At 33.7% G+C, this 16,694-nt stretch overlaps 1 protein-coding gene across 1 annotated transcript in view; it reads left to right on the forward strand.

Annotated features, from left to right (window-relative positions):
* SKIL (SKI like proto-oncogene) overlaps positions 1-16,618 on the forward strand; it is a 27,968-nt gene extending 11,350 nt beyond the window's left edge. The window contains exons 3-7 of the mRNA XM_036447793.2: positions 6,006-6,103; positions 8,403-8,635; positions 10,867-11,108; positions 11,390-11,614; positions 12,263-16,618. Of these exons, the coding sequence (XP_036303686.1) occupies positions 6,006-6,103; positions 8,403-8,635; positions 10,867-11,108; positions 11,390-11,614; positions 12,263-12,418 (954 nt within the window). The 3' untranslated portion in view covers positions 12,419-16,618. The remainder of the gene's footprint in view (positions 1-6,005; positions 6,104-8,402; positions 8,636-10,866; positions 11,109-11,389; positions 11,615-12,262) is intronic.
* The last annotated feature ends 76 nt before the right edge of the window (positions 16,619-16,694 follow it).

The following is a 16,694-nucleotide window of genomic DNA, read 5'->3' on the forward strand; positions in this document are numbered from 1 at the left end:
AATTCTGATTAAATTTTCCAGGGGTGGGGGGAAGGTTTGGAATTCCCACCTATATTTAGAAGCATTGTCTTGATTTCTTTAGTTTATCAATGTTTGTCATTAGACACAATTAAAAGTCATAAATAGCCTGTTCCTATAATTAAAAACTGGAGTGCTACCTAAATGTTGTTTATTGCAGACAAGTCTAGGAATTTTAAAGGTTTTTTTTTTGTTTTGTTTTTATTAGTACAAATTTGAATGTATATGAATAGTGCTGACTGGGTGGAATTGCTTTTGTATCTAGAAAGTGGTGGCAAAATGCCTATTGATTTTTTTTGTAAATGAAATCAAGTTCTCTAAATTACTTCATTGTGAGTTAGTAAGCATTGTACTATCAAAATACAATGGTTCTTTATTAGAGAATCTGATTATCAAAGAGTTATGTATGTATAACACAATAAGTTGAAATTTAGAGAAACTTTCATTAAACATTCCCTTAATTTTTACTTAAAATGATCTCTTTCATACATTTTGGGATTGTTTAACTTTGCTTTCATAGATACTATTGGTTGTTCTATGACTTAGAGAAAATGAAATATATTGTCTGAAATTTTTCTTAGTGTTTCAGGTAAGGATGCCATCTGTTCATTTTGTGGTAGATAATGATGGGGAAGTTGGATGATAAAAGCATTTAAAACTGTTACAGCTTCAAGTTAAGCCACTAAATGATGTACATCTCTCCTTTGCCAAGTAGTGTAATGTATTCTATTTTAATGTTTAAATACACAAAGGAATGACTTATTCCTATAGTGAAAGGTAAGATAAATGGCAGTAGATTCTCCTCTCTTAGTATCTTAAATTTTTATTGCTAATCAATAGTAGCATTGCTGCTTGCCATTTAATTATATTGTTCTTTTTCTTTTTTTTGAAGATCTAATTTGTATGTTGAAACAAATGCAGAATAGATGAAAAAAGTCTGGCATGACTGAATGTTCTGCATAATATGTGCTTTTCTTAATTATTTTTAATGTGCGGTTAGGATAGTTTGTTATAAATGTGTTTATGGCTTATCACAGTATATTAGGGAAAATGAATTCCCAACGTTTTATTTTGGTTAATGTCCATTTTTCCATTATTTATATTATTTAATTTGTAGATCTGATCTCTAAAAATACATCCTAGAGAACTTTGGCTTCTTTGGTACTTCATGGGGTAGGATATAGAATGTGAAAGGGATTATTTATAAATTTCTTGATAGCAGAGTTACCTTATATATGGTCACCGTGGGTATTAATGAGCTACGTTGTCATTCAGAACTCATTCAACAAATATTTATTGAATCCCTACTACATGCCAGGCATGGTGCTACGTACTGAAATATGAGTAAATAAGACAGTCCTTGCCTCCAAGGACTGGATCAAGCAGAGACTGGATATCACGGATTTTGCATAGGGAATTCAGACATTGGCTGGGGGATTGGTAAGGAAGATTTTTTTTTGTGTGTGTGTAAGAATCCCTAGTTTGTGGGATTATGTAAGAATGGGAAATCAAATAAGACAGTTTTTGAGGCTAAGAACAGAAACTAGAGAGGGATGGATGTTTTAAAATACAGGGTAGAGCAAAGGTAGGTTTATAGCTGTGAGTATATGAAAATTTATTCTTGTATTTTCCATATGAACAACTGTAGACCTACATTTGCCCCACACTGTATGAATGCACAAACAATTCTTTAAGGTGGTATCTGAAATGTAGAGGCATCATAGAAACAAAGATAAACTGAGTTTGGGTCATGAATAAAAGCAAGACATATGCAAATCAAGCTGTAGAGTTTTGAAATGATCAAAATTGAGTTAGGTTATTATTGAAGATAAGTCTAGGAATTTTAAAGTTTTTTTTTTTTTTTAAGTACAAATTTGAATGTTTGTCTATGAATAGTGCTGCAAAATCAAGATCTTTGGCTGAAGAAGTTTAGAATTTGCTTTTCTGAAGATTGAAGATTCCAAATATCCATAATAGGAAAATTTTTGAATATGTGAATCCATTTTAGTTCTTAATTTTAAAAATCTGATAACAATTGATTTCTTGAGTAGTATACCCAAGATTGTTTTAATTATAAAAGTGGAACAGAGCTCGCTTTATTATATATATTTCTAAATAATGAGTTTAACCAGTGACTTCTAGAGAAGAGAATCTTGCACTTTTTTTTTTTTTGTTGTTAATCCTCACCTGAGGATATTTTTCCACTAGAGGCCCAGTGCATGAAATTCGTGCACTGATAGGGTCCCTAGTGGCTGGTGGATGCTGACTGCCAGCTGGGGTCTTCCCCCCCCCTCCTGCCACTGCCAGCTGGGAGGGGTTGGCCAGGGGGAGGGGCCGTAGGCGGTTGACGGGTTGGCCCCACCCACTGGTCAAACCCCCAGTTGAACTCCTGGTAGAGGGGACAATTTACATATTAGGTTTTTTATTATATAGGATAGGATTGATATTTAGAGGGTGGAAGGGAGGGAGAGACACACAGAGAGAGACAGAAACTTCAATTTGAGATGTCTCACATTGATTGGTTGCCTTTCACCCGAGCCTAATCAGGGTTGGGGATCCGAGCCTGCAACTAAGGTATATGCCCTTGACTGGAATCAAAACCAGGACCCTTCAGTCCTCAGGGCGATGCGCTATCCACTGAGCCAAACCTGCCAGGGTAAAGAAATTCTCTTTAGCCCTGGCAGGTTTAGTTCAGTGGATAGAGCATCAGCCTCTGGACTGAAGGGTCCCAGGTTTGATTTCGGTCAAGGGCACATGCCCAGGTTGTGGGTTCAATACCCAGTGGCGGGCATGCAGGAGGCAGCCAATCAATGATTCTCATCATTGATGTTTCTCTTTCTCTCCCTCTCCCTTCCTCTCTGAAATCAATAAAAAATATATAAAAAGAAATTCTCACTTAATTGAAGTGGATCTTATATTTCATTGATTTGTTAGCATGAGCTATTCATGCTAATTAACACCTCTTTTATTATACAGTGTTGGGGGTGACAAATGTTCTCCCTAAGTGAATATTCTAAGTAATGAAGCTACTTTTTTCAGCATTAACCATGTTTTTTAAAACTTTTAATTTTATTGAGGAATTCTAAAATGTCAAATAATTTTCAATCTTTTCACATGGCATGTGGTATGCTATATATGTATGTGGTAAGCTATTTATATATAGTACTAGAGGCCTGATGCTTGGATTTTTTCGGGGGGTGTGAGGAGTAGCCCCAGCCTGGCCTGCGCGCTCTCACAATCTGGTACCCCTCAGAGGATGTAGCAGTGCGCCAAATGGCAGGCGGCCAGGAAGGAGCTCGCTCACTCATCCTGGTATGCTTGTGCCTGTGGCCACTGCTCAATAGCACTGAGAGGCTCCTGCCACTGCAGCTCTGCTGGCCAGCCAGCCAGTCGTGGGCCTGACTTCTAGCTGAGCAGTGCTCCCTCTGTGGTGGTCAGTGTGCATCATAGCGATTGGTCGACTGGTCGTTTAGGCGTAACAGTCACTTAGGCTTTTATATACACCGAGTAGCCAGATTATTATGTGTTCAGAGATCATAATAATTTGGCCACTCAGTGTATATAGATAATATAAAATATAAATTAACGATGTCATGTTGACTCAAGACTTCGTAAACATCAGTTACTATACTCTGTTGTGATGAGGATAAGGGACAATTGAGATACATTAAATTATTTGCCCTGGCATATGGTAAAGCCCTCAAACTGCATTGCTTTTTGAACAGTTTTTATATTTACATTCTGTAATCCATCTCTTTAGGCTGTCAGTTGTCACCTATCATTTAGTATTTCTGTTGCCAGCCGTCAGTTCCCTTTGTAACTTACTAGTACAACTAAGCTGTAGGCCAAGAAACTGTGTAAAAAAAAATGATTGGTTTATTTTATTAATAAATAGTTGATTTTGCCCCAGATTCTCAACTTTTTTAGAATATTTTATCAGAATTGTGGGTTGTTTTTTTTTAAAAAAAAAATTCTACTCTTATATAGAGTTCAGAGGCCCCAGTGAATATGTAACTCTTAAATCCTTTCAAAATAATTGTTATTTTTCCTATAATCTTATGGTCTTAGTCTTTCATATTCCTTTCTCAGTAATTTTTTTTAAGATTTAAAAATTGATTTTTAGAGAGAGGGGAAGGGAGCTAGAGAGAAAGAGAGAAATAAGTGTTAATGGTGAAAGGGAAAACATTGATCAGGTGCCTCCTCTATCCCCCTCCCCCCCATGCTCCCATCTCCCTACCTGGTATCGATTCCCAAACCTGGGCATGTGCCCTGACTGTGAATCAAACCGGCAACTTTTCTATGCATGGAATGATGCCCAGCCAGCTGAACCACACCAGCCAGGACTGGCCCAGTAATTCTTAACAAAAATGTTGATCTGCCAATACAAATAACCATATTTTTGTTTTTGGCTTTTAATTGGCCTATATCATTTTCTAATTGGTCGAGTTGTATAATGTATGATCCAAAAGTGGTTTCCTTTCTGTTTTGAGCTCGTTGTGTTGGGCAGTGGATTACTTGTCAGGCCTTTCCTTTCTTGAGTCTTTTCAATCTGCTTTGGTTTCCTCCATTAGCAGGATCTCCATAACCAAACCATGGACAATTTATGAATTTGGTTATGCTTTAATCGCAACTGCTTAGCATCTGGAGATGTTTCCATTCCGTACTTAGTTTCTTAGTTCTGAACTGAACATTAGGACGTCAGGCAAAATAGTTTTTTTAATTCTTGGTATAATATTTAGTAGCTATCCCCTGAGTGCAGTGTTTAAGCATTCTCAAATGAGGGTGCCATTCTCTGCATACCTTACCTCGTTGCAGAGTTAACTAGGCAGGGTCAGAATATCCAGCTCTCCTTTTTGTCTCATCCTTCCTTCTGTATTTCATCCCCAGCTCCCTTCTTCCTCACCCCACTAGGTTTGTCTTTTAACCTCCTATCTTTGTTGCTCACTTGAACAGGGCTTCTTGTAGCTTTTTTCCCTCCTTCTCCATTAGTGAGTCTTGACCCCTTTCAAAGAACCCTTTTCCCAAAAGAGCAGGGTAATTACTATAATATTAAATAGGAAGGGAAGATTGCAAAGCAAACCTGAATAAGAGAAATTAGTAACACAGGTTATTCTTTTCTTGTCTCAGTTTCTGAATCTCAGTTTTCTAATCTGCCCTGATAATATATATATATTATCAGGTAGATACTCAGTAAGTCAGTTATTATCAGGTAGATACTCAGTAAGTCAGTTATATTCTCCTTTTTATTTACAGATACAGTTTATGAGGAAATGTGGTTTATTGATAAGTGTTGGCAGACAAAGTAATTTCACGTTTAGTTTGGCAAGGTATTTATTGCTGTAGAATGTGATCTATACACTAACAAATACTATATTTATATGGATGGGTTATATTTTAGCTGGTTGTAGCAGTGAAGAAGAATCAGAACCTATCAATTCTATACATTTGTAGGGTACTGTTATTTAAAATGGATTTTAAAGTTTTAAAAGTCCTCATCAGAGGATATGTTTATTGATTTTAGAGAGGGATGGAGAGAGGGAGAAAGACGAAAAGGGAGGGGGAGAGGGAGAAAGAGACAGAAACATTGATTGGTTGCCTTTCGTACTCACCCTATTGGAGATGGAGCCTGTAACCTTTTGGTATATGGAATGATGCTTTAACCAACTGAGCCATCCAGCCAGGGCTAAAATGGATTTTAAAAACAGATGTTGTAAGTATGAAATTGGATGAAATCACTTCTGGCAATTCCTATTAACATGCACACTGAAACTGTTTGCAATGGGATAGATCATGTAGCAGTCTCTTTGAGTTTCAAGTAACTAGGCATGGTACTTTAGGGAAAGCATTACTTTATTAGAAGATGACTCTTAATGTAACGCTTCTTTCGCAAGGTTCTCCCGAGTCACGCTATGACCCTGTCAAGTTGACACTTTAAAATTTTAACCATCACACCTCCCAATAATCTTCCCTTCTACATTTTTCTACAGATAGATACACCATCAGGAATGGAATTACCGTCATGGTATCCTGTTATAAAGCAGGAAAGTGATCATGTTACTCAGACACATTCATTTTTACACCCCAGGTGAGTGAGTATTGTCTCACTAATCCTCTCTTCCTCCATTCCTCCCTTCTTCCTTCCTCCCTCCCTCTCTCCCTTCTTTCTTTCCTTCCTCAATATGTCAGTTGCTATTTAAGGCCCTGGGAAATTCATGATATAGCTTTAGGCTTTCTTGTTAATCAATGAAATGAATTGTAAATTTGTTGAACATTTACAGTAACCTTTTAAAAATTTAAAAATTTTTACTTATTGATTTTAGTGAGGGAGGGGAAGAGAAAGAGAAAAAGAGAAACATTGATGTGTTATTCCACTTTTTATGCATTCATTGGTTGCTTCTTGCATGTGCCCTGACCAGAGATTCAACCTGCAACCTTGATGTGTCAGGATGATGTTCTAACCAACTGAGTTACCCAGCTGGGTCCAAAATAACCTTTCTTGTATTTCTATGTTTTTTCCTAGAAATAGGTCATTTCTTTTTTGCCCTGAAGTAAAAACGAAAGTTTTCTTTTAATTTCCTTACTTCTCTTCAGGAGGTAAATCACTCTTCAAAAGTTTGGTGTGCAACTTTGTTTTTAAAAAGAAATCTTTTTGAAACTTAGATGCTTTCATAGTAACTGCATCTCTCAAAGTAAAGTGTTCACATTTTCAATAAGAATGCTTCTTATTTATTCAGTCCTAAAGTTTTATCTGCTACTATAAATATATACTAGTATTCTCCACAAGCATGGTAATGTAGAATCTTAGTCTTATTTATATTTGCACAATTTTTATGTTCTGACTGCATTTGAAATCTTTGGGTATTATTAAACCTATCAGTATTTTTAGCAGAATGTTAAATTTTCATCCTTAGAATTAATGTAATTGGTAAAAAGAAAAAAAGAAAATAGATGTGTCCTGTACAATGAGATATAAGAAATTATTTAGAATTTAGAGTAAGCATGTCAAACTTGTGGCTTGCAGGCTGCATGTAGTCCACAACGAATATTTTTGCAGCCCAGCCAAAATAAAGGTATGTAAGAAGCGTTTTAATAAAAATTTCATAACTTACAATATTGTTATACATAATTATTAATAACAAACTGCAACTTTTGCTATGACTGATTACTATAATCATATTGCATTCATTTTCCTTATACGTCAGCCCACCATTTCTCTCCACTGATATTAACAGCCAATTGCCACATTATTAGTCTTGGACTAACTTGTTTGGTGTGCGCAACAGGAAATGTTCGCTTTTGGAGAACAAAAAAAAAATAGATTTATTTGCTTATGCTTGTTAATTTGTGCAGTGATTCAGTGTCTGGTAATGTTCAAGAAAAAAATATTAACTTATTAAAATGTCCTATTATGTTAACAATTACTCATTTATTTCAGCCCTTTGTATTCAGCATGTCTCTATCGAAATAAACCTACTTTTCTCTGAAAATTGAAGCTTTTGGTTTTTTGCAGCCCCAATAAGCTTACACCTTGTTTATTTGGCTCCTGTTGCCTTTGAGTTTGACATGCTTAGTTTAGAGAATAAAGTATTATGTCAGCTAAATGGTTGTATCTTTTGGCTAGAGGTTATAAAGATTATAGTTAATGTGATACTTAAATATTTAGCTCATCTCTATTCCATGAGTCTCTCAGATAATGTACTGAACGATTTTATGTGAACTTCGAGCAAAATTGGTAGATATCCCTTTCATCTTAGTTTTGCACAATTTACTGTTACTGTTTATCAAATACATAGGAAGTATTTTAGGAAGATTGCTTTGTGGCATTTGATACATTCAGAATGCCTGTTCTCTCCTTTTTTAAGCTTTTTAAGACAGAAGGGCCCTGTGAGCTCCATTGGCCTATAGTGAAACAGGCCATAGCCAAGTAGTGTGGGGCTGAATCAGCCTCATCATAACAAAGAACAAGGATTTGTTGCTTTAGAGGAGAGATGGGCAAGAAAACAGTCCTCCAAAGTAGCATATAGTGTTTTCTTTCCGAATAAACCTTACCTACTTGGGGCTGTAAACAGATCTGTGAAAGTGTTTTGTGCTTTTAGTTTTCAGGTGGTTTTGAGGGAAGAAGAAAAAACTGATTTTCTTTCCTAGTGAGTATACTTTTTAGTGCTTAGAAATTATTTTTTGAAAAATAACAAAAATCTCTCCATGATTCTGCTTTTACTGCCTAAAATACTGACTTTTTCAAGAATTCTTTTCTGTGACCCTTATTAGTTGTTATGGTGTCTGTTTTGGTGGAGAAAAATTGTTTAATCATAAAAAATAGATATAACACATTTTGCTTTTTACCTAAATGTAATGTGTCTTATTATGCCTTTCTTTGTTTTCAGCTACTACTTATACATGTGTGATAAAGTGGTTGCCCCAAATGTGTCACTCACTTCTGCTGTATCCCAGTCTAAAGAAGTCACAAAGACAGAGGCAGGTAAATCCATACCAAGACAGTCAGAGAAGCCTTACAGTAGTGGAAAACATCAAAAAACAGTGTCTTATCCAGAAGTCTCACTGGAGGAACAGGAGAAAATGGATTTAAAAACAAGTAGAGAGTTACGTAGACATTTAGGTAAGTATTCTTATATTTAAATTCAGTATTAAAAAAGTGTTAGATATTTGATTTTTCGAAGAGGATTTCTGTTAGGGACTTTTTCAGATAATTGGGGTTTTTATTGTAAAAAATGTTGAGTGACTTCTTCGAACATCAATTGCTGTACTTTTCTAGAATGGTGATAGCTATAGTAGGGGTGTCGAACTCAATCAGAGAAGGGGCCAAAATCTAAAATCCAGCCTAAATCGCGGGCCGAATGGTTTACTGAACAGTCATAAACTGTCATTGTGATGGAAAAGCAGTGGAGTGCAGTGATGACAGCACGGTGTGGGCCACATTGCAAGGCCTGGCGGGACGGATTTGGCCCGCGGGCCTTGTGTTTGACACATGTGCTATAGAGGCTAATGAGATAGATATATAGGTTACATAGCTTCATGCTTGCAAGTGATTTTTGACTGATTATTTTTCCCCCTTCCTGCCTTTTCTTTGCTGTCAAATTTCTTCAAAAGATTCTTATTTTTCTTTTTAATTTTCTGTGAACTGAGAAACCATTTAACTTATAATGCTAAGAAGTATATGTAAGTGTATTTAGGGATAGAACTCAGGGAAACTTAGTCATAGAATAAAGAAAGATTGAAAATTTGTAGCTGTGGGAGCCAGGCAGATGGCACAAATGCAGAATATTGGCTGGACATCTAAAAAAAAAAACCAAACAAAAAAAACTGCCTAGTTACAGTGCCTTTTATAACACCGGACCAAACAAGATATGCTCACTCAAATGCTGCCTCGTTACCCTCCATGTAGCAGCAGAGCTTTGCTTATATCTTAGGGAAATGTGACAGTTATTTCAGCTTTGTGGGAGCCTTTGAAGAATCTGTAATCATTTAACTTTTCATACATAATTGAAATTCTTTAATTTTGAGAATTTTAAAACTTAGTTTCTTTGGATTTAAATATGGTACATAATTACTAGTGTACCATTGTGCTCTATTTGCATTATATTTTATTTCCCAAATTAGTGAATTCTAGTGACTGTTAAAAAGTTATTGAGATATAATTCATTTACCTTAAATTTACACTTACCATGTACAGTACAATGGCTTTTTAGTAAATTCCTATCTTTATGGATTTGCCTATCCTAACATTTCATATAAAAAGGATGATACAACATGAGACCTTTTGTTGTCTGGCTTCTTTTACCATCTTGATTTCCATAGCTCTGTAATAAGTTTTGAAATTGGGAATTGTGAGTTCTTACTTTGATACTCTTTTTAAAGATATTTTGGCTACTTTGGATTCCTTGCATTTCCATATGAATTTTAGAATCAGCTTGTCCATTTTCACTGGGATTTTGATAAGTATTGCATTGAAAAAGCAGATTAATTTGTTATTACCAGCTATCTTAATCCATTTGAGCTGCTATAATAAAAATACCATAGACTGGGTGGCTTATACCAAAACATTTATTTTCCATGGTTCTAGAGGCTGGAATGTCTAAGGTCAAGAAATTAGCAGCCAAAACCGGTTTGGCTCAGTGGTAGAGCGTCGGTCTGTGGACTGAAAGGTCCCAGGTTCGATTCCGGTCAGGGGCATGTACGTTGGTTGCGGGCATATTCCCAGTAGGGGGTGTGCAAGAGGCAGCTGGTCGGTGTTTCTCTCTCATCGACGTTTCTAGCTCTCTATCTCTCTCCCTTCCTCTCTGTAAAAAATCAAAAAAAAAAAAAAAAAAAAGAGCAGATTTGGTGCCTGGCAAGGTCCTACTTTTTGGTTCACAGATAGCCATCTTCTCACTGGGTTCTCACCTGGTGGAAAGAATGGGAGAGCTCTCTGGAGACTCTTACGATGGCATAAACCCTGGCATGGAGGCTCTCCCCTTATAACCTTATAATTATCTCCCTTAGGCTCCATTTCCTAATACATCACATCAGGGGTTTGGATTTCAATATGAATGCTGGGATAGTGAAGTGGGAGTCATTAACATTAAGTTCATTAAGTTCATAGTAAGTCTTCCAATCTATGAACATGGGATGCTTTGCTATTTATTTAAGTCTTTAATTTCAATGTTTTGTCATTTTCATTGTTCAACTCTTGTACTACTCTTGTTAAAGTTATTCTTAGATATTTTATTCTTTTTTACTTCATTTGTAAATGGATTTTTTTTCTATTCTTAATTTCATTTATGGTTTGTCCTACTGACTTTTAGCAGAATGATATTCATACTTTGTTTACTTTATTTTTGCCTCTTAAAGATCCATCAATCTCAAATAACTCTGTAAGTAAAAAGAAACCTGAGTCTACCACTTGTAACATAATCAGAGACACAAGCAAGGCGGGAATTGACCATGATGCAGCAGCTTCATCTCCACTTCTTGTCAAAGATGGCATTTGTGAAGATGATAAAGGAAAAATCATGGAAGAAGTAATGAGAACTTACGTAAAACAACAGGAAAAATTGAATTCAATTTTGCATAAGAAGCAACAACTTGAGATGGTAAAATTGTTATCTAATAGCCCTAATGAAGATACTTTTGCATATTCTTAAAAAAAGTCAAGATGAGATGCTGCAAATTTAAGATTATTTTGTTTTACACTCATAAGCAATTTAAATATAATTTTAAATTTTTAGAGAAAAGCTTTTCAAGATAATTACCTTTACATAGAATTGATATGACAGCTGAATTTTAGATATTTTATGTACTATTTTTTCTTGAATTGAAATTTTTAGCAGGATGGAAATAAGTACAAATTGTAATGTGATTCTGTGTATTACAGGAAGTTGAAATGTTGAGTAGCTCAAAAGCAATGAAGGAACTCACTGAAGAACAGCAGAATTTACAGAAAGAGCTTGAATCTTTGCAGAATGAGCATGCTCAAAGAATGAAAGAATTTTATATTGAACAGAAAGACTTAGAGAAAAAATTAGAGCAGGTAATGAAGCAAAAATGTACCTGTGACTCAAATTTAGAAAAAGACAACGAGGCTGAATATGCAGCACAGGTAAGAATTATTCAGTTTGTATACTGTTGCCCTTTCAATATGGAAATTTGAAGCTGTTCCCTTCTCTGTTAAAGATTTTTTTTTTTTTTTTTTTTTTGTCAAGCTCATTGGGATTTCAAAACTTAAAATTCCGTTCAAAAACACAACTTTATGTGATATCAACCAAGATGATTTTTTTTACCTTGATTTATTTCCTGAAACTTTTATTGGGTTTTTGTAGTGTAGTTGCCAAAATTGATAATTTCTAGCTATCTGAATATCAAGTGTTACATTATTTTTAAATATTGGCTTTCAAATAAAAAAAATAACAAACATGAACTATTGACCACTATGTTCAAAAGCACGGGAGCAAAAATGAATAGTAGCTCACATCTTTGGGAAGATGAACAAGTAATACGTGACACAGGCAGGCTGTGATGATGAGAGGTATGCTAAAGTGTTGGGCATACGCTATGTGTTCAGTCCTCCTAACCCTTTGTTTTTCCCTCAGTCAATATCAGAGCAATAGTATTAGATAATCAAGGTATTGTATATGCATGAAATTGTTCATTTTGTAAAGAGTAATTTAAGGACGATGTTTGCCATGATGTGAAGATTAAATGGAAACACAAAACAATGAAAACTGACAAAGTCTTTTAAATCACACAGTTGGCAGAACTAAGACAGAGATTGGACCATGCCGAGGCTGATAGGCAAGAGCTCCAAGATGAACTCAGACAGGAACGGGAGGCAAGACAGAAGTTAGAGATGATGATAAAAGAGCTAGAGCTGCAAATTTTGAAATCAAAGACTGCTAAAGTATAGAAACCTTTAAAGAGATTCATCTGTGTGTTTCTGAAAGAGTTTATTTTTGTTTGTTTGCTTTGCTAATTGAATTCTGAACTGTTTATTTGCATGAAGATAACTAGGCATTCTATCCATTTGTAGATCAGAGAAAGTGGAGAGATTATATATTAGTACATAAATTTTTACATTTCTAAATGAATGAAAATGTATGTTTCTTTTTACTTTTTTCCCCCTCCCAAACAGCTCAGTAACAATACTCTCTGGTTTCAACTATTAGGTAATCTGCCTATATTTCTAAGCAAATTTAACAGTTGTATACTTTTTAAAAGCTGCATTGTGTGATAAAAAATCGTTGTGAATTTTGTGATTCATATTTAAGACTCAATTTTAGATATAATGGTGGTTGTCATATTTCAAATATATGGAGATATTCAAGGGGTTGAATCTCCTTTTTTCATTAATCTTTTGAAGTTGATAGGCTATACTCATTATTATATACAAAATTTGCTTGTATTTGTTCTTATTACGGAATGAATTTTTTTCTTAATGTCTCCTGAGAGACATTTTATCAAAAGAAGAATTTCATTGCTGAGGTTATAGCTCACCCCATGGGCATAATGGGGAAGGATAATTTGCTTTGTTATAATCCTGCTGCTAAACGCAAGAAACAGTTGTAATTTTTTTTTTTTTTTGCTTTAAATATTTAGACTTTTTATGCAGCAACTTTAGGAGAGAAAAAAATGTAAAAATTTCTGAACTTTGTTAAATGTTTATGTTAAATAGTGGTGTTGAAATGTTACTGTTCTTGAGAAAAACTGATACCATTGATGTACATCGGTTTCTATACAATCCATAATCTTCCTGTACAGTTTTTATATGTAGTTATGGGGCTTACTGAAATTTATATAATGGATTTGTTTTCCTTACTGCCTTTGTTTTTCTTTAAGTTGTAAAATATTAAATGTCTTGAAGGTTACTTTGGACTTTTGTATGTTTAAATGTTAAGTCTTATACAAATTTGCACAAATGGACCATTTCAATTACTACTTAATAACAAAGTCAGGAATTTACAGTCAACTGATAGAGTGTGTGATAGATTAATTTAGGAAAGTTTATGCTACAGGATTTTTAGATAATTTTTAGGAGATAGGAATCCCATAGTTTAGGAGAGGGGCAACATCTGCACTTTTTTTTTTTTTTTTTTTCCTTTTTGCACAGAAAAGTGTCATTCTTTAATGGCAAAGTTCATATTAGTTAATTCTTGGCTTAAGAAATATTAGGTGAAATTTTTAGTATGCATTTTTTTAAAGGAAGTTTCCTGAAGCTACTATTAATTGACATTATTATCCCATGAATTTTATGTTTCTCATGTTCTTGCCTAAGGTACTGAATGAAATTACTTGAAGAGCTAAATCTATTTTTAAAATAAATTAGCTAAGGTTATATACTATTCCCAGCATAGATGATAGGTACTGTAATGGTATAGAACTTCAAAAATCAGTAGATTATCATTTAACCAGTTATTTTCATATTTTACTTAATGCTACTAATATATCCTAAAAGGATTTTATAATTCTCAAAGTATAGTTTTTTCACTAGTGTGAACCAAATGTGTATTTTCTATTTACCATTTAAATTTTGCTATATTAATCCTGCAATTTGTTGATTTTTGGAATCTCCTTAAGGAGGAACAGATGTTAAAAAATGACATACGAGAACAATGTTAAAAATGACATACCCTCCTAATACTTTTTATTTAAATTGGAGAATGAAAAATCACAGAGACATTCTATGATACAGTTTCATTTTAGTTGTGAATCAGTTGTGTCACAGCTAAGATTTTTGGGTGACTTAACTTAAGCTCTTATAATTTTCTTTTATTCTAATTCACTCAAAATCTTTCTACTCATGTTACTTAGTAAGTGATAAGCTTGCTTAAGTTTCAACCCAAAACTTCTAAAGTGCTTAATTTTTGAAATATGTTACTATAAAATTCTAAATAGTGCTTAAATACTTGTAAATGATCATAAACCCTTAATTTAGAATTGAGTGAAATATATATATATATATTTTTTGGTCCTTCACATAATAAAAACTTGTCACATGTATAGTCTTCATTTTCCCTAAGATACATTGATGTTGCCGTAGGTTTCTGTCTAACTTCCTTGAATATAGTTTTTTTAGTCAATTGTAAATAAACCTATTCTGGTGAAAAGTATTTTTAAGTTAAACTGTACCCCATCACTTGAAAATACAGAGATTTTGTAATGCTTTAAAAGTGGCCTCTGCTAAATTATCTTACCCATATAAACTTATTCTATTCTTTGCATGCTCATTTTGCGTGTTGATTGCTATCTTAAAGTTTGTTTTGGTGTTTTTTGAGTGCTAATTCATTAGGCAAGCAGATTTTTCCTCAGATTTTTATCATAACACTTTTTAGGAAAAATATAAAAATTGTTACTTTAAAAAGCTGCATTAAAGGAACAGCCTAACAAAGTGCTAAAGCATCTTTAGAAGGAAGGAAAGAAACAATATTAGCTTACTGGGTGATAGGTGATGTTTAATTTGGGTGATAACAATTTCTGTACTCTATGAGGAAAAGGTACCAAATCTATAAAGGTAGTAAATGTAAAATCTGCTGTCATTGAGGAAGCTCGAAACCACCCTAATTTCACAAATTAACTTGTAACACTATGAAAGGATTTGACTGACAACGTAAGTTTGGCTTGCGCTTTATGTTTGTAAAGCATATTCTTTTGCTTGAATTTCTGTGCCCATGAGAATTAGGATGTTTCATGCTTCTTGAACTAATTTTATAGTATATTTAATATATTACCAGTTGGAATATAAATCATTTGTACATATTGAATTAAAAACCAATTACTAAAATAGATGAAATAGACTGAGTACAAATTTGCAGATTATTCATTTGAAGTCATGACAGAACCACCAATTTATTTGCACATCTGTGGCCTCTGTTTGAGGGAAAGTAAAATGATAAATGAATAACATGCTTAACGTAGTTCCCTAAAATTAATTGTAAAGCTGGTACTGAAGGCTTTGGATCAGCTCTAAAATTTTCTTTTCAACGAAAAGACTTAGGGAACAATCCTCATTTTTATTTGGTCTTATGAATTTAATCTGCAAGACAGGACATTAAAAATAATGAAAAGCTGTGCTCAGACTGTACATCTATTTCTGTGCTTGGAACTACATGTTAATAGTTTTTAATTGAAGCTATCAGCAATAAGGGACACATTACTGATGTATTATATATTGTGGGATTGAATAAACAGCTTAATTTTTTTCTAGAATAGGATACTTGTGCATTTTCATTGGGAAAATTTATATAGGTATTCTATATTGCATCTTGTTTAAAAGGACAGTCTTTTTGTTTTGTTTGTAAAATCTTTCCATTTTAAATGGCTTTAAACTACATAATGCAATTGGGGCCTGTTTTTTAAATAATATAATTAAATGTCTTATATAGTGCTACTGTTTTTGAATTAGAAAGTGATCAAATGTAAAAACTGAAATTTAAAAGTAAATCCCAGTAAACAAAAGTGTATTAAATTAGTTGAATGTAAAATTTTAAAGATTTTCTTCAATATAGATACCTCAACTTGAAAATAAAGCACAGCATACTTAAAGTAGTTCTAGTGAAAACGTCCTACTAAATTACTAAATCTAGGACACTTTTTGGGGGATTATAGTTTGGGAGAAATAAAATATTCTTGTTTTTAACCATCCTGTTATAAGTATTTCTTTATCCTGATAATATTAAGCCAACACCGTAGTCTTAAATTACTTTTGAATTTTGAAATTTGTGAAGGCAGTAAATGAAATACTTGTTCTGCAACTGTTGAAACAAATTGTTGACTACATTAACCATAATTCAATATAAAATTTTGCCAATGATGTACAGTTTTATGGTTAAAATTGCTGTGGTTGGTTGTATTACATGACACAAAACTGTCCTCTACCTCACATGAAATAGATATTTTATATGGTTTTACTATAAAACGACTCATCTATCTGGTCACTTAGTTTACAAATTTTGAATTATATTTATTGAAACATGACATACTGTGCTCTTAGCTTATACCTCAATTGTATTTTGTGCTGTTTTCCATTTCCATGCCTTGTAAATAACTTGTATAGATTGTGGATTAAATTCCAAATAAAAATTTTTAATGCCAATAAAATTGTTTCAAGCCATTTTAGTATCCTGTGCAAGCTTATCCCTTAAAAATTGACATTTTCTCTTCTTTCTTTTTATTTTAAAGTCTATTCA

The sequence above is a fragment of the Pipistrellus kuhlii genome, unplaced genomic scaffold (genome assembly GCF_014108245.1).
Source record: "Pipistrellus kuhlii isolate mPipKuh1 unplaced genomic scaffold, mPipKuh1.p scaffold_m20_p_2, whole genome shotgun sequence".
Classification (NCBI taxonomy): domain Eukaryota; kingdom Metazoa; phylum Chordata; class Mammalia; order Chiroptera; family Vespertilionidae; genus Pipistrellus; species Pipistrellus kuhlii.